The sequence below is a fragment of the Cygnus olor genome, chromosome 2, assembly GCF_009769625.2.
Source record: "Cygnus olor isolate bCygOlo1 chromosome 2, bCygOlo1.pri.v2, whole genome shotgun sequence".
NCBI classification, from domain to species: Eukaryota; Metazoa; Chordata; class Aves; order Anseriformes; family Anatidae; genus Cygnus; species Cygnus olor.
This window is the reverse complement of record NC_049170.1, coordinates 134513890-134532669: the sequence shown is the minus strand read 5'-3', so window position 1 is coordinate 134532669 and position 18780 is coordinate 134513890. Positions and strand designations below refer to the sequence as shown.

Here is an 18780-nt window from a genome sequence, read left to right as displayed (position 1 = left end):
AGGGCCATATATTTAAGTTTACTGCCCCCATTGCCGTGCTGTCTCAGTCTGGATATCTCAATACCCTGTGATACCTCAGTTTATAGGGCTGTCCCACTCCAGAGATGAAGGCTGTGCCGAGCTACCTGCAGGCACAGTTTGGGGACGGATCACTCACAAATGGGGTGACCCCAGCACCCCACACCGGGCCATGCCACAGAGCTGACACCCAGCATCCTTCCCCAGCCGGGAACCCGACGGCTCAGCCAGCAGATCCACGACTACCACTTCAGCATCTGGACCCCAAGATAACTTGGGGGGACCCGCCGCCCCCCAACCCTCCCTCCCCACGCCGAGGTGAGGGCGGCACCCTCCGGGGGGAGACCCCGGCCCCCCCTTCGTACGCAGGGCGGGCAGGGCAGCGCCGGGAGGAGTGGCCGGCCGGGGCGGCCCCAATAAATAGCCCTCGGCGGGGCGGCGGCGGGAGGAGCCGTCGGAGCCGCTGCTGTCGCCGCTGTCGCCGTCGCTGTCGCCGTCGCGCCGGCCGCGGGCAGAGTCAGCACCGCGGACAGCGCCCCCTCTGCGCCCCCCTCCGCGCCCCCTTCGCGCCCCCCTCCGCGCCCCCTCCGCGCCCCCCTCCATCATCATGACGGCGGAGAGCCACCTGCAGGGCGTGGAGATCTCGGCCGCCCAGTTCTTCGAGATTTGGCACCACTACGACTCCGACGGTGACTCTCGTCCCCTCCCCGGGGCGGCAGGGGGGCGGCTGGAAGGGGGGCTGCGAGAGGGGAGGGGGACACAGCCGCTGGAGGAGGGGGGGGAGAGGGATCCCCGCTCCGCCACCGCCGCCCCCAGCGGCTTTGGGGTCGGGGTTGGGGTTGGGGTCGGGCGAGGTGTGCCGGGAGCCCCCCGGAGGCAGCCCTCGGGCCGAGGAGTCTCTGCCGGCGCTGAAGAGCGGAAAGAGTTTGGAGGGAGTGGTGGCCGCAAGCGTAACTCTTTCTGTTGTAGGCAATGGGTACATGGATGGGAAGGAGCTACAAAACTTCATCCAGGAGCTGCAGCAGGCGAGGAAGAAGGCAGGCTTGGTAGGTTAACGTTTCGCCCCCGTTTTTCTGTCTCCTCCGGGAAAGAAGAGTTTTCTTGAGCAAACTCTGGTGCCCCGATTCCTCCCCTGCCCTGTGGCCATCACACGGTGCATAGAGGAGCCTCAGCAGGCACAGGGAAGTAGGGCAGTTAGAAATCTGCAGGTTTAACATGAAATATGTCGTGTGGTTTGGAGAGGAGAGACCAGGGTTCATCTATCTGGAGATCAGGTCCCGTTCACATCTCACCAGGCTACAAGCTGATACGTCCAAAAGGGCTTTAAAAAGGTCAGCAAATGCATGGACGTTACCCTTTTGTCATGGATGGGACTTTATCCCATCACAACCAAGCCAGTTATGTATTGATACTTAAAAAAAGAGATGGAGAGAGAAAAGAAAAGAAAAACCAGCAAGCACTTCAAGTTAGTTGGACTGTGCTTTAATTTCGTGCTTAATGGGCAGCATGGGCTGAAATGCATTTCTGCCCCTTGCTGGTCAGTAAATAGATCTGCAGATGACTGCCAACCACTTTGTGCCCTTCTCCAGTGTTGTACACCAAGAATACGAGTATCAAATCCTCGTAGTTTAAATTGCTCACAGCGACAGCAAAGTTTTTGACAATGTTGTCAATGCAATTCTGTGCATGAGTTATTAATGTATTAATCATAAATGTCCTCCAAACTATACCCACTTAGAAAAAAAAGGAAGGGGGTGGGGGGGAGAGAGGAGAGAGAAATGATTCCGTATAAAAATTTGAATTAAAATAGAAGTAAAATTTTTTAACAATTTAATTACACTTAAAATAACTAGCATCAATTTCAAATATATATAAATATATCAAATTTATTGTAGTCAGTCTATGCAGAAATACTTCTGAAGTAACAGTAAAATTTTAATTAACTGAATGACATGTGTGCATGGATGAAATAGATTATTACTTCATATAAGTATACCTCCAAATTGAGCAATAGCTTTTCAATAATTAACTTTGTTTTAAAGTTGTTGTATATTTTAGAAGTGACTGCTGGAAAAAAAAATATTATGCACCAGTTTATTCTGTGGAAATTTTTATCTTAGTAATATGAGTGTAAACTTCACGGATCTGAAAATCTGTCCACCAGCAATGCCTCTAATGTTACTGCAGTCTTGGTATCAGTTAAGTCTTCTTATAGCCATTGGTGTAGATACTCATTTTCATGAGTGTTAATAATTTAAAACTAAAATTTCAAAGAACTTCACAAAAAAATAGTAAATGAATGTGGCTTCTTTTAGCAAGAAAAAATTATATTTTTGAGTATTTTTTTTCACAGAGAAGGTTAAACACAACTTCAATATCTTTTGGGTAGTTCAGCAGAACAAATCTCTCTTCCATAATAAAGTGCAGGAAACTTAAGTATGTCCATTAGAAAGGAGATACTGAAGCCTGTGTATATTTAGTATCAATGGTATTCTCAGTAGAAATCCTTATACAATTTTCAGAAGTTAAAGAAAATGAATTAGAAGCTCGAGGGGAAAATATCAGTTGTTTCAAAATCAGATTCTTTTCTCCCTACAAGGAAGTTTGCACCTCCTCTTTATAAAAAAAAAAAAAAAAAAAAAAAAAAAGAGCCTGGTCAAAGTAACACAGAAAAGCCTATCAGGATTATTCTTATCTGCTATGTTACATTTATGCTGTCTTTTGCATAACCTCTGCCTGTATCTCACTTTTTTTTTTTTTTGAAAATGCTCAGGTGTTTAATTAAGTTTTTCTTTGCCATTTCTCTGAATCAATCTTGGTTTTGGAACTTTCTTTTGAAAAGAGCAATCATATTGATCTGTAGCAACATCATATTTGGTACTTGGTCCATTGGCTCTCCTTTTGGTAGATGTTACATTGGATGCTAAAGTCTTTTTCTAGATTATGGATATATGTCATCTTAGGTTTCAAATCTAAGCTGATTCTTGGATTTGAAGGCTCATTTGCCAAACAAGCATCTCATTAGTTCGTGTCTTGTCTCATGGGATACTAATTCAGTAGCTTCGAATTTCTTTCCTTTTGCCAGAAGGGACACATTGAGAAACTAGTGTAGGTTATATGTCATTTCCTTGGCTGTCCTTCTTTTAACACCCCAAAGCTTCTTTGTCATCATTAACTTCTGCATTTCAGGTCACTCTCCTGCTCACTATTTTTGAAATATTCAATTATGCATTCTTCATAGCTGGATTTTACATCAGTCATGCCATATGCATTAAAGAATCACATTGATTCTGTCATTGAATAGGATGGTTTAACATTTCCCAATATTCTTCCCAACTACAGAGCTGTTCTAATTATGTTCTAATTCTAATCCTTTTATTAATCCACCCGGTAAGCCTGTACTTTCACGGTTGCTTTTTCTCAGACGGAGCAGTAGCATGCAACCCGACTGATGTTAGCCCCATGACTGGAACTGCCTTTGCTCCAGAGGGTGCATGTGCACTCAGAGGTGTCAGGGCTTGGGCTTTCCTTTGATCACACTATGTGTTTTCATTGTGGTAGACAGTGAATTGATCTGACATACTTTCAGACACTTTGAAAGAACTGCCACTTTCTAAAGATAAAAACTGTATAACTATATAGGCATAGCTTCCATTTGCTGTGCCCCACTTTTTATGCCTTACGTTCTCTACTTAGGTGTGCCCATTGCCAGAAGAAACTGTAGGGTGTTTCGACAAAGAGGTCAATAGAGAGGCAATCAGTGGGTCTTAGACAAGTTTTTCCACATCTGTTACTTACTTTCTCTGCAAATGCAGATGACGACAGTATTTCTCCAGAGAAATATGTGATTTAATAGATGTTTATGAATGCAGTCATGGTAAGTGTTTCTGTAGTGCCATCTGTCCTTACATTTTTAAAATCATTCCAAAAAAGCTCCAAGTTCCACTTGGTTGGATAAGTGTCTTCTAAGTTTTAAGAGGGGAGATGAAGGTGTGAAGGACTTGTTTCTTAATTTCAAGTGTTGCGCACTGCATCTGTGTCAAGATTAGGGCTGGACTTGGTTAAATTTAAGCAAGCCTTTTTGACTGAAAACATTTATTTGAATAACATGACTAGAAAAATTCGTCAACAAGCTCAAGAGTAACTGAAGTGAACACAAAGGGGAAAAAAAAACTTTCTGGACAACATACAAGAGGATGAGCATCTTGTTTTGTATAGCCTGTAAGCAATTATGCCTCCTTCAACAGCTGGACACTGGCACTGCAGAGGTGCTACGAGAAGGATTAGCAAAATATTTAACCAGGACTAATTAAAATCCAGGTGTCTAAATTCTCCATTCCAGCTGCTAAGCAAACATGTGCCCACTTTGGGATCAGTAGATGAGAGGTGACATTGAACTGCATTGTATTAATAACGACATCTCTAATTAAAGCCACGGCAAATTACTAACCTGCCGTGGATGACTTTGACATAAATAGGATACTAGGCCATGATTGTATCAGCTATAAAGAACTGACATTTTAGGTAGCTTTTGTAGTTGAAATTTGGGACAAACTACAACAGAGTTTGTACAGCTGAGATTCCCTGTGTCTCCAGTGAGAGAATCACTTAGGTCCTATGTAATCAGATCTATTAGAGCAACTAAAACTTTAATCTAAAGACTGCTGTATCTTCATCTATAACCATGGAATTGTCAAATATTTTAACACAGCTGTAGTCCTGATTCTCGCTGCATGGTTTTACCAGCTTAGACCAATAGGAAATGTAAAGAAAATCAGAAGTTTAATCAGTATTGAAGGCTGATGACAGCTTATAGAAAAGCAAAGCATGTCCAGTTGAAGTGTTGGTTCAAGTATTTAGATACTCACCCTGGGGCTGGCACCTTTGCTGTAGCCTAGGCAGAAGACAGTCTTCAAGTACAAATGTATATCAAGAGATATAATTTATACAATGAACAGCTATGCTGACTTTATTCTGTCAGATTTAAGGTACTGCTCAAAGCTTTCTCCCTCCCAAACCTGCTTCTCTACATTACAGCAGTGACATTTGGATACTGTTTTTATGATAACTAAATACTAAGCAGTGAAAAACATGATAGTCTCATTAGTTTTTTTAGGGCTAAAATAGTATCCATTGTTCAGGTAGAATCAACTCAAGGATGTGTAAAGACTATATTGGTGTTCAGATGTATTATACTGAAATGTTCCTTATTTTGAAGGATGTTTCACTGCCTTGAAGTTTGTCATTTAAAAATGAAAACATAGAAAATTGACTAATAATTACCCATGAACTTCGCTGTTATCCCCTTAAACAATGGAGCTGTTATACACGTCTTCCAACACATCTTAATTTTTTCATTCTGTAAACTAAAATAGTATTTAGATCCAAGTATTTAGATGTCAATCATTCACATTGACTATAATATAATCCTTTGGGAAGTAAAATTTATCATGGTGACATTATTCATCATAAAAAATTACTCAATTCCATAACAACTTGAGGAATCTAGCTACAGTAAGTGTGAATACTTTGTTAAATGTAGTAAATTATTTGGTGACTAATAGAATGCTCGAAGTAGTTTGTATATGTTTCTCTGTATCTTATAAATGACAATTCTCTCATTATAACTTCACAGGATTTAACACCCGAAATGAAAGCTTTTGTGGACCAATATGGCAAAGCTACTGATGGAAAAATAGGAATAGTCGAGGTAAGATAATTACTTTATAACAAATGACTAACATGTTTACTTGTAGAAAATACATTTAGCACAGAACAATATGAACATATTATGTAAATAGTTTGGATTTTTAGTAACACAGAAAATTCTTTCTCTGTCTTAGAATCTTTAGCATTTTTTTCACTAATGATTTTTTTTCCTTACCAAAAAGTAAAGTAAAGTGCTCCTTACCCTTCTCCAGATAATTTCAGTAAACTTCATTTAGCTTTGCATGCTTTATTCAGTACAAATAAGCATTAACAGCAATTTAGTTTTCCTGTGAAGTAGCTAACAGCTCCATTTTAGAAATTTAAATTGTGAAAAGTAAATATGATCTATTTCTACGTATGATTTTGAATTAATGCTCTGTCACCACTCCTATAATTAGGGCATCACACAAGTGAATGTAACTAGGCAGTTGCTATATGTAGCTTATTCTAAAACACACGTATATGGTAAAATAGCATGTTAATCATGTTAAATTTAATCAAAATTTTAACAGTAGTTGTGATCCAGACCTTTCTTGAACTTTAACAAAACTTGAGGGAGAAAATTCCTGTTTCTTCCTCCCACTTTCTAAAGAGAACAGATATGCAGTCAGCCAAACTCCTCTACACTTACAGGCTCTCAACAACTGTATAATTTAGACAACTATCTAGGAAGTAGGGAACCATTGTGTTTTCTCTTGCTTTCATTGTCCAGTGCTGCAAATCAAAAAGGAGAATTTGTTGGGTTACAGCTTGAGAAGTCACTATTTCAAGCCTAAACCTACAACTCATTTATGTCACACTGAGTGCTTTGAGACTGAGGCTTTATTATTAAATGCTATTATTAGATGCTTTTTTTTCTTTTTTTTCTTTTTTTTTCTTTTCTGATAATAAGAAATTTGACCTAAAGAGCTAATTAAGAAACAGCTAGATACAAGCCAGGTCTGCAAAATTTCTACAGTGACTAACTTTGGGTCAGTAGCTATTTTTAAAATAGAGGACTGAATAGAATTTGTAAAAGTCAATGGGATATATCACTGCTGATATAATAGATCACTTCAGGATATCTTTTGTCCTCTGTCACATGTCTGAATTGCAAATATTTGTTTAAATGCGTATCTATGACTAAACTATGGAAATATGAACAGCTTCTTTCACTTACAGCTATAATCTATTTTTAAAATGCATCTTTTGACAATATTAGCATTGGTGTAATTCTGCATCTGAAAAGAACGAGTGTTAATTTGGACTAACAAATTGTTTGTTTGCACTAATAAATGCTTATTCATTTGCTATTGAATAATCCTGTTTAATTTAGTATTTTTGAATACATGTAATAGAAGCATTATATGCTAGAAGAACGTGTAGAGAGTACCTGCAAAAGACTGGTTCTTCGCCTAGGGAAGATAACCGAGAGTTTTGCCTTTCAAGTTCTATTTCTGATTATACTATTGACTTAATGGGTAAAGGTGATCAAATCCCACAAGGCCTAATACTGTAAGGTGCTTACCACCTCCAGTGAACTGCCAACCACGTTCAGCATCCACTGAAGCCACTGAATATTGACAGCTCTCAGTTCAGTCACTGAAGGAAATTTTTCCCTTAATATAGCAGCTTCCTAACCCAAAGGCTATATTTTTTTTCACTGACATCAGCAAGAAGCTTGATTTGGAAAATGCTGATGGGACTCAGACTATGTTGTACGTGCAGTATGGTACTAAAGTTGCTATTTGGACTTGATTCTCCTTCCTTGTAAATAAAAACGTCCACTAATTTCAGATTGCTCCCATTTGCATTGTACAGCAAACACTTTTTCTGAAAAAGTATATGATTGCTGTTTAAAAAAAAATACATAAATGCATTCAGCCTTCCAGTCATCATAATGAATACCCCAGCAACTGAAGGAAAATGTCCTAGCAGATAATGAATTTTCAAGGAGAGGTTTGTTGGGCTAAGATATAGGGGAGGCCTGGGTGGCTTCACAGAGGAAGGAGTGGATTTTCAGCTTTGTGCTCAGATTAAGTGTCAATTCTGTCTTTGGAAGCACACTGTACTTAGCCCACTAGCTTTTATCCAGTGCCTACAAACTAGTGCAGAGCCTGACCCGTCCACTACCTTGCCATTTTGTAAGAGACCTTTAGTTCACCTTTTGTACTCATTCAGGCCAATGCTTGCACTAAAATGTGAAGGTGGAACCTGGGGGTTTGAAACTCAGGACTGCAGTAATTCCACGTTCACATTATTTGACACTTCCACCATAAAAATAACTACTTATTAGCCTAAAATATTATTTTTACTTCTGTTCTCTATTATAAGATTTTGAGAAGCAAATTCACTGAGTTATATGAAAGATATCTTAATGATCAACAAAATTTATTTAGAGAACAATTTCTAGCAAATAATTCTGATATTGTTTTAATTACTGAGAGTATTTTTTCTGCTATGTATCCTATAAAGATCTATATCAGCTTGCAGCTGAGTAGAGAGCAGTCAAGCCAGCCTTGGGCTTTGATATCGTCCTCTATTACTCATGATAAAGAAATAGCTGATGTTCTCCGTAAAAGCATCAGAGTGCACAGAAGCACCCCCAAAACTGCCTCTGCTGACATGCAGGAGAACTCCTGGCAGTCTGCACTCTTACTGAACCACACTCACAGGGTCCCAACATGCCCGTACTCACAAAGAAGTCTTCATCAGAAACAGCAGCAGGTTCCCATCTTTCCTCTCCATATCAGGGACTGGGAAATTCCCTATCCCTTAGTACTGCAGAGTTTTCAGTGAAAAGCAATTTAATGCTATTTGATGCTAGGACAACTGGACTTCTTTTTAGCTATTGTTCATACTATACTAAAGGGCTTGAAAGAAGGAAAACAGGAAAGACTTATTTTTGGCAGAAGTCTGAGCTAATATTGAATATTGATCTACTATATCTTTGTAATGCAAAAGTCTGTGCTTTTCTCTGTGTGAGACCTACAAAGGGCGGAAGGTATAGTTTAAAATAATTTTCTTCCACGGATAATATATTCTGTGCCTCATATCCAGTTAGGTACAGCTAGTAAGCTGTTAATGATGCTTTGGAAAGTTCTTGTTTTGCATTTAGCACCCTTGCAAAATTCACCAGAGTTAGCTATAGCTGTCCCCCTAACTAGGACTTCCAGTTCCCACTCACATAGACACTTTTTCATTGTCATAATCAGTCCCTTCCCTCTACTGTTCTTTATAATCACTCCTTCCATCCAATGTTTGCTGTTCAGTAGCAATGCTGATTTACTCCGAAAGTCAAAGCCCCCTCCCATGGGAGAAATAAAGAAAAGTTTCCATAAATCAGTACAAAGTTCCACACATTTAGCTGTTGCGTATATATGAATGTGCACTTACCCATTTATGTATATGCCATTTATAATGGAGTAGATTTCAAAGGCTGCTGACAAAAACACATTGTTTAAGTTGATTAGGTTTGGTTTTCAGCCATTTAGCAAAAGCACTCAGAACGCGGTGATGTGCTTGGCAGTCTGTAATCAACTGCTCCATTTCTGTAAGGAGAGTACTCTGACGCATGTTTTCAGTTGTACCAGCACTTAACGGATATCACTCATTTCTTGCACAGATAATTTTAGAGAAACTAGAGATCTGTTTCCATCACCTTGTTGTGCCTATAGAGTGAGAGGGAGAGCTGAAGTCACCTACAGTGCAACGAGAATCAAATAAAAAATAAAAAAATCAAGCAATTAGACAATAGTACGGAAGAAGGCAATAGCAGAACAAGGGATTTTAGGATGTGAAATGAATGCACAGAAACAAAAAATCTGAATACAAATTTTAAGATGGGGCTACAGGAAGTCTGCAGATGTCATTTTTCATAAAAGAATGCAGCTAAGAAATCCTGCTTTCTCCATTTTCTCTTCCTAGTAAGCACAGCTGGTCTATTCTTCAAGTAAAAAGTTTTCCCTAATCAAAACATATTTCATACATTTTGAGCACAGAAAAAAAATATTAGGCTTTTGTTAAAAACAAATCATGATTTTAGATGAAATTATATAGCATACTCTCCATCTTCTACATTTGTCACTTGCCAAAATTGAGTTATAGTAAATGAACATTTTCAAAAATCAGTACAATAATGTCTGATTTTAAAAAAGCCTTTTGTAGAGCATAGGCATTGGAAAAACCACCCCTGATTTTGCAGGGCTAAAAGCCCTTTTGATTCCCTTATGGTATTTATAGCTCTTCTTGAACACATCTCTGTGCCTGACAAATGATTGCCAGTTGCCATCTCCTTACCCTACCCACATTCTTTTTCCCTCCTTTTTTTTTCCTTTTATTTTTCTGCTTTCCTTACACGTGTTCTTCACGTCAGTATTCCTGTCTCCTTCTTCTCTTACTCAGTACCTGTCAGTAGTCTTTCTTCCTCACTTTCTTAATTCATGGTCCTTCACACTCATCCTCTATACATCCATGCTTTCTTCACACTGATTCTAGGTTTTCACCACAGATCCTGACTTTGCATAGGTGAATTTTTTCCCTCTTTCCCTAGCTGCCCTTTCAGTAAACTATTTCACTGCCTTCTCTCAGACCTCACTTCTGTTCAACCTCGATGAACATGGCAAAGCCAGAAGTTTTTCAGCAGCATCTTCTAAACATTTTGGCTAATGGGATGAAGCTTCCAGTGGGGCCACAATGGGGTAGTGGGATCATGAAAAATTCCTTGCTTCTTTTAAAGGTTTCATACTCTAAGGCTCAGCTGGGCTAATGAACAATCAAAATTTAATCTTTTTAAAAATCTGTTACAGCTTGCTCAGATATTACCAACGGAGGAGAATTTCCTGTTGTTCTTCAGGTGCCAGCAGCTAAAGTCAAGTGAAGACTTCATGCAGGTACAGTGTGAAAAGTTTCCTTTTGTAAAATCACCCAAGACCCGATTGCCATAAATACATCATCAAATTGCCCGTGTTCTGATTGCAGACATGGAGAAAATATGACAGCGACCACAGTGGCTTCATTGATTCTGAGGAACTTAAGGTAAGCTGATACCTATGAGTGTGCACAAAATGAGAGCAGGCATTGGATTACAGGCACGGGATCTTTTTCTTCAGACACCCGCTGGTGTATGTGTTTGCATTTCAGACACGACTGAAAAGCAATATGATTAGCTGATGTTTTTATCACCAGTGAATTATTTTAAGTGCAACTCTAATCTGATAAATGTTTCTAAAAACATGGTTTAATTTGGATCGATGTTTGTCTCAAGTGACTGAGGATAGCAGGTACTCTAGTTTAGAAGTAAGAAGGGTGATTTCTGCCAAGGGAAACCAGATAGGCCTGTGAAAGCTATGTTGTTCCTTTTTTGTTTGTTTGGTTTTGATTTTAGTCTTTTTTTAGGGTGGAGGGTTAGCATTGTGATTTTTCTTTTTCCCCTAAGGGCATCATGACCACTAATCGTAATGCTTCTGGGTATATTAGGCTCTCTCAAGTATCACGTAATCCGTACAGTTTCCACTGTAATACTGTTAAGCTAACACGGTTGGACTTGTGCTGCCCCTGCTTAGATAACTTGATGGGAATTTGATATCAGTTTTAATATGCGCAAAAAGATGTTCAGAGGGAACCTCCTGTGTTCCAGTTTGTGCCCATTGCCTCTTGCCCTCAGCACCACTGTAAAGATCATATAGCTCTGTCCTAATTGCACCCTCCCTTCAGCTATATATAGACATTGGTAAGATCCCCCCGGAGCCTTCTCTTCTCCAGGCTGAACAGTCCCAGGTCCCTCAGCCTCTCCTCAGAGGAGAGATGCTCACATATGGCAGAGTCTGAGCAGAAAGAGGCCATTTTCTACAGTTCAATTGCTGTAGCTTAAATTCAGAGGAGTCAAAACAATTCATAGCAAGAGAAAGACCTAGGAGCGTTTATCCATCTAATCTGGAATATTTTGCCCTTATGTGGTATTCTAAAGAAGAGCTACATAAACTTCATTAACCAGAGTAGCAGGAGGTCAAACCACCTGAAATCCTTACAGATCTTCTGTTAAGGACAGGACTCCAAATGATAAAATTCAGTTTATTCCTTTTCCCTTCCTCTTTGAGTTTGGTACCTGTATGACATTTGCCAAGGATCCCTCCTTGAGGTAGCCCTCAGACAGACGAGCCCATTTTTGGCTGCCTGCTTGCAGCAGGTCGGTGTGTCTGAAGCTGTTGGGAGCAGGAGGAGGCCACGCATGCAGCACTTGAGAATTCTCCAGCTGTTAGACGGTTCCTCTAGGACTGTTGCTACTGCTATAATTTCAAATAGACTTGAAAAGGCAGGGCTCATTGAGGACCAGTTGAAGAATTAAGAAATTTTAACTGGTCCTAATGGTCCCTCTCTCTTGTGCTGTGAGATTTTGTTTGCCTCAGAGAAACAGGCCATTTTAAAACTCTGAAAAGAGGACATAAATGTCCAGTTGTATTTTTAGGAATGGTAGACATTTTTTGACAAGCCCAAACATTTTAAGTATTTGCTATGTATATTTATGTTATATCCACATAAAACTTTTTAAGAGAAATTTAAGCTGGAAATGAGCAAAACTTTCCAGCAACAATAACGGCAGTAGAATGGGGCAGGCAGACTCCCCATCACTGCCTGTATTTCAGAACGGTTTAACAATAGCTCAGATCAGACAATGACGTGGGACATTCAGATATCAGCGATTCTGCCTTGAGACATGGAGATGGACTGGATAGCCTTTCAGCATCCTTCCCAGTCCTATTTTCTGTCAAAGGACACAAGATTAAACATTTCTCCATAAAGTCCATTTACAACATTTCAATCATGGTCTTTGTGTAGAAACTAATAGGAAGGCCTTTCAGCACAGAGGGGGCCAGACTGAAAGAGCTGTACTAGTAAGTAATATGGCTATTAACATGGCTGCATTCAAATTCAGGGATGAATATACATATATTCAAATTGATTTTCTTATGAATTACTCTATTTTCTATCTTGAAATGTGACCCAAACTTCCACAGAGATAATGGCACTCCAACTAATGATAGTAATTAGTACTTCATTGAGCACTGACAGACATACAGACATTTCAGATCTTGTAATAAGCTTGGCAAATAAATTGATATCCTTCTTTTTAATGTTACTAGTACAGCGATTTAAACCACTGCATGGAGAGAAATAATCTTATTTTTTAAAGTGAAAATGTCTGATGTTTAAAATGCCTGGTTAAAAAGTCATGGGATACCATGTCAGGTTCTTGTTGTAAAAAATAATAAATCTAATGAAACTGGCTGCACACATTTAAAGGATATGGTTCCCACCTTATCCTAAAGGAGGAATATAGGTTAACATGTTCACTTCTGGCATCAGGTACTGCCATAGGCAAGGAGAAAACTTGATTAATCATTGATCTTTTCTGTAAAATCGTTCCTACATTGCAAGAAGTAATTAGACATCCACATTTTCCAAGCAGTCTCAAGGTTAATTAGTTTAATTTACTGATAAAGCTGATTAGAAAGCCAAACTATTTTTTCCAAATTCACAATACAACAAATGGCATACAATGTATAATGAGTCACTTTTTCCAAATAAAACTGTAGTATACTGGAACTGATCAAAATAAATTGTTATGGACCTAACTGTTAATTACTACTTCTTTTCATACTTATTTTGAACTTCAGCAGTAAATATTAAAGTGGGAGTAAAATAGTATTTCCCATTACTTTAATCTGAAATTAGCAAGTCAAACATTTTATACAGTATTAAAAATTCACATATTGCTCTCTATTTATTTTAACAGAGCTTCTTGAAAGATTTATTACAGAAAGCAAATAAGCAGATTGAAGACTCAAAGCTAACAGAATACACAGAAATAATGGTAAGATTATTTACAGGCATATTTCATCAGGATTGGTTTAATCCAAATTGTGTTTATCTTTAGCCACTGGAAGGTTCCAAATGATCTGGAGCCCCACCAGGTCCTAATAAGGCCAGATGTGTCATTGCAACGCAGACACGAATCGTGGCATCAAGCACTGCAAGTACTCCTGCAGCCACACAACTCTAATGTGTAGCTTTTCACTGCTGCTGTAAAAATGCTTAGGAATTTTGAATCTTCTTGGTGTTTACATAATATTAGATCAAGTCATAGTATGGTGCAAATAGTTTTCCCGATATGCTTCCCCATGCCATTAGGTGTAAAACTAAAGTCTTCAGAGTTCACAGGAGAAAAATTGTGCCTGTCATAAGATTAATTATGTTGTTATGCTTAGATCAAGTTAATTTGAGGCTTCCTTCTATATTTTCCTTTCTAGCTGTGCTGTAGTGTTTGTCTCTTGTTCTAAAAGCAATTAGTGCATGGTGGTTTCTTAACAGATTTACAAGCACCTCACTGTTCTTGTTTCCTCCATGTAATTACAAAAGAAGAAATTAATGCTTTAGATAAACACTAGAACAAAACTGTCACTTCCCTGGCCTTAAATCATCTTGTCCTAGGGGCATTCCTTCTATCTCACCACTCTGGTGCTCCATGGTAGAGACCACTATGGCTTCTGAATGGACGTTTCAAAAAGAAAAAAAAAATCTGAATTCTTGTCTTCAGGAAATGTATAACACTATGTTTGTGTTTTCCCAGTTTGGATTAATCCTAAAATGTTACTAACAATCAAAAACACGTTAGGTAAACACACAAGCCCTCAAACTGGCCAAAGCCTAATATTGATTGATCAAAACTGTGTCTTTCCTGACAGAAGTCTGCTTGTTTGTTGTACCAATACAAGCCATTTATGTACAATTATTCACTGGTGAGGACAACACATGCATCCTGTTTGTTTAGGGAGATTTTGGACCTTCATCTTAAAGCGTCCTCTCAGTTCTGGCCTCTGCAGAGAGGCACATTGACAAAGAATTAGTAGCAAAGTAACAGGAAAGAAATTATAAAACCAACTCTCACATAATCTCCCCAGAAACTAGAAAAGAAGACTGATGGAAAACATACAGCACCGAGCAGCTGCAGGCAGGCAGGCACAGCATGACACTAACAACCCATCAAAATATGTTGACTTTACAGCTCCTACTGCTTACCTCCTCCAAATGTAAATCTCCTTTCATGTGGAATGCATATAAGGCAGATGCTTCTATACAAGGAAAGCAGGTGTTAAAAGGAGCCAGGGTGTTACATAGACTGTTTATAGAATTGGTCCCTTTTCTGGTCTCCATTGTCATTTTCTAGTGAATTACCAAAGTGAAATAGGGTATTTTTTTCATGGAATTGTTTCTGTATTTAAAAGGATGTACGCTTACCTCAATGAAAGACTCCACTTTTCCTCTTCTCGAAAAATTACATCTAAAATTACTGTGATTGAAAGTGATGGGATGGAGTGTGGGTGGTGGTGTTTTCAGTACAATGCCTAAAAATGCTTTGTACAGTTTGCTGCTTTTGTGACTCTTTTATACAGCAAAGGCAAAATAATATTTGAAGGTAGAAAAATGGAACTATATAGACATAAAAATTGGCAGAGACATAAAAATTAATCCTACGCAGCATTAATATCTCTAGGTACTTTCATGTGTGCTGTTTGTGCCCCTGAATCCTTTCAAGGGCTGAATGGAAAGCACTTTAATACAGTATGATGATTAAAAATGATTAGAAATAGTATTCACTTATTTTGTCAAATTACATCAATATATTTATTCTTATAATTTAGTTATAATTACTTGGAGACATTTAATTTCCCATTTTAATACTATCAACAAAACGTCTTGGTTGTCTAGAGCATCTCTTTGGTCTTTTCTTGAAATATATCACAGAAACAGAATGTGATCTTTACTTACATATTTAGACTTAGCAGCCAATTGAATAAAACATCTATTATTTCCTAAGGAAGTGAATGCCTTGAATTCTATTGAACTTTACCTGAATGTTGTTCCACTTTTATGAATAGAGAATAATGATGCTATTGTTAGATCATGACATGAAGTCAAAAGTAAAATGTTATCATGTCAACACTTCTCCCCTTATAAATAATTACATGCACGTTTCTCATATGGGACAGTCATCACTGTAGGCAGGTTAAGACCTATCTTAGAGTAGGTTAATCAGAATTGTTCATCTCATTTCTTATCAGGCTTTTGCAGTAGAATTAATTACTATAAATTACTTCTTCAGCACTTTAAATAAATGTATTACACTGTAAATGTGGCAGTTTGAAACCTGGAGCCATCATTTCAGTTTTAAGTTAAGCATAAATTTCACTGAATTTGTTTTCCAAAGAAGCATTTTCTTTATCATGGTGATTAATTGTGATTAGTAATGTAAAAATATATATTCTTTCAGCTCAGGATGTTTGATGCAAACAACGATGGAAAGCTGGAGCTTACTGAACTGGCCAGGTATGCCTTTTGTCTCTTTTCATAAAAAAAATATCATACCAATTGATGTAAATATGCTGAATTTGTTTTATTTTGTTTTGGTTTTTTGTCTCCAAAGGCTACTCCCAGTACAGGAAAATTTTCTTATTAAATTTCAGGTATGACTATTTATCATCTTAAGGTTACACTGTTACCATCACACATATAGGTTCATTAATGATCTTTTTTTTTCTCTTGGTGTTTAGGGTGTCAAAATGTGTGCAAAAGAGTTCAATAAAGCCTTTGAGATGTATGATCAAGTAAGTCTTCAGAAAACCTTTTTAGTAATTTAGTAGATTGAGGGCACTTATTTTCTGAAGTTGTTGAAAACTAGCCGTAACCTCCGAGAGAAAAAATAAATGCATAAAATTCTCTTTAATATTATTTTTCAGGATGGGAATGGATACATTGATGAGAATGAACTTGATGCACTGCTGAAGGATCTCTGTGAAAAGAACAAAAAGGTAATCCTTGAGGGCTTTTTTCCCCTTAGAGATTAGATTTAATTTGGATTTTAAGGACACTTTAATCCACCCAATTAAGATAAATATAGAACTTCTAAGTCATAATTCCTGAAGTCAAAGCACAACTAAAAATCTTGGCAGAAGTCATAGCAGCGCAAAGCCTTAACTAAGGGAGTTGTGATTACACAGCAACACTATCAAAAGCTTGTTTCTGAGACATCAGCTATCAGCAGTCTAACATATGCCTATAACATGGATCATGTACAAATATATAACAACATTTTCAATGTGTTACTGTTGGACGGGCTGAGAACACCCTTTTTTTTTTCACCTTATTTTCTGCCATTGGCAGCAAACTTGTTCATGCTGACAACTGAACAGAATTATAAAGCATTATCTCTTCTTTAAATAGGAATTAGACATTAACAACCTTGCAACATACAAGAAAAGCATCATGGCCTTGTCTGATGGAGGAAAGCTGTACCGAGCAGAACTGGCTCTCATTCTCTGCGCTGAGGAAAATTAGAACTCTTCTCTCATGTCCACTTAACTAGTGATGTACTCTATCTACACAATAACTGTGCACTATAAGGGAGTAGGCTGTATTTTTAAACTGCATATAGAAAATTAGCCAGGATGTGTGGCACATTCCTTTGAGTTTGTTTCTATACTGTTTGTAATGTACAGTTTTTGTAACAATAAGATTGATAAAGAGAATGTCTATGTTTGGGCCAGTCTGTATATTCAAAAGAAACTAAAATATGTTGGCTTTTTTTTTTTTTGGCTTTCATAAACACAGCTGGAAAAAAATATATATACCTGCTGACATTTTGTGGTCATCATATCCTTTGACACTTGCAACATTTTTCCTTGTTGATCCATATAACATAAAGGTCTCTCTCCCAATTACAACTAATTTTTTTTTTTTTTTAATATATAATACAAATTCAGACAACACATTATTTAGGTCTGAAATAGGAAAGAGAAGTTGGCATGTCTGATCTCCAAAAGTTACCAAGGCATCAAGGAATATTTTCAGTTGTCAAACTGCCCAGTTACAGGTCTGTGCTCTCTGCAGTTTTTTGATTACTCTTCTTGTTATGAACTGATAGCATATAGGTGAAGCATTTATCTTCTTGCAGTAGTTGACAAAAATACAGTGTTTTCAATCTAGCTGTTTAACTTTACTGAATTTAAACATAGGCACTTCAGAAACAAATGCCTTTAATCTGTCTTGGAATCCTGGCTAAGTGACAGGTAGCATAGTTAATACACAGATTAACATATAAGTGTACCTTTCATGACTATTGCTGTGTCAGAGAATATGACAATCCATTTTCTAAACTATTTTCACATTTTGCAGGTTATAATTATTCTAGTAAATTGCTGTTTTTACATCATATTCTGTGTAATCTGTAATTAAATTTAATATCCTAAGACTGTTGTTGTCTAGTATGTCTATCATGTCTATCTCCTGGATTCTTTTTTCTGTACCATGTAAAGGACAAAACAACTATTTTGAAAAACTGTGCCTCCTTAGATTACATTGGATTACTAATCTGTAATAATAGTATTAAAATTTAACACTAAAATAAACAAAAGATCTAGTAAATATTTTATACCAATTTAGTAATTTGGTTTACATGGTAAGCTCTGCTTTTTATTAGTCTAGAGGTTTTTTTTGTTTGTTTTTTTTTAAGTGAGAACTATATGGATACAGCTCTTCTTCTATCTTCCTCCCCCCATTTTTGTGGGTGTTTTTTTTGTTTTGTTTTGTTTTTTTTTTGTTTTGTTTTGTTTTTTCTTTTTTTTTTTTTTCACTAGCTCTTCTTTTACTTTACACCAGTTTTATGCCAGCACAACTCCATGAACATCCAGGTCATAACTCCAGGTATCTTCTTGTATAAGAAGGAAAGTGGGCTGTCTTAAAGCCAATAAATCTATGTTGCCTCCATTTAAAACTGTTTCAGAAGCAATTCCAGGTTAGAAGATCAGCTATATATAACTTCTCAAATGCATCTCTGTGTCTTACTTAACAAGCAGAAGGAAATGCATTTTATTTGAAACGTGTCTCTAACAATGAGGCTCAGATCCTTCAAGATTATTCTGGCACTGAACTCCCACTGAAATTAATCCGTGACCTCAGGTGAACTCAGGCGACTAAATGCCTGTTTCAGGAATGGCCTGGTAGCCCCAGGCTCTCTCA

At 37.8% G+C, this 18780-nt stretch overlaps 1 protein-coding gene across 1 annotated transcript; it reads left to right on the top strand.

Moving 5' to 3' along the window:
• The first annotated feature begins 468 nt into the window (after positions 1–468).
• CALB1 (calbindin 1) lies at positions 469–18640 on the top strand. Its single transcript, XM_040546435.1, has 11 exons — positions 469–707; positions 988–1064; positions 5654–5728; positions 10515–10598; positions 10687–10743; positions 13502–13579; positions 16037–16092; positions 16190–16229; positions 16317–16370; positions 16503–16574; positions 16987–18640. The coding sequence occupies exons 1-11, from the start codon at positions 626–628 to the stop codon at positions 17098–17100; spliced, it is 789 nt and encodes a 262-aa protein (XP_040402369.1). The 5' UTR covers positions 469–625; the 3' UTR covers positions 17101–18640.
• The last annotated feature ends 140 nt before the right edge of the window (positions 18641–18780 follow it).

Coding starts and splice junctions, on each gene's coding strand:
- CALB1 (XM_040546435.1), top strand. CDS start 626: ATGACGGCGGAGAGCCACCTGCAGGGCGTGGAGATCTCGGCCGCCCAG. Junction 10,599..10,686: donor CAAGTGAAGACTTCATGCAG/GTACAGTGTGAA, acceptor TTCTGATTGCAG/ACATGGAGAAAATATGACAG. Junction 16,093..16,189: donor GAGCTTACTGAACTGGCCAG/GTATGCCTTTTG, acceptor TTGTCTCCAAAG/GCTACTCCCAGTACAGGAAA.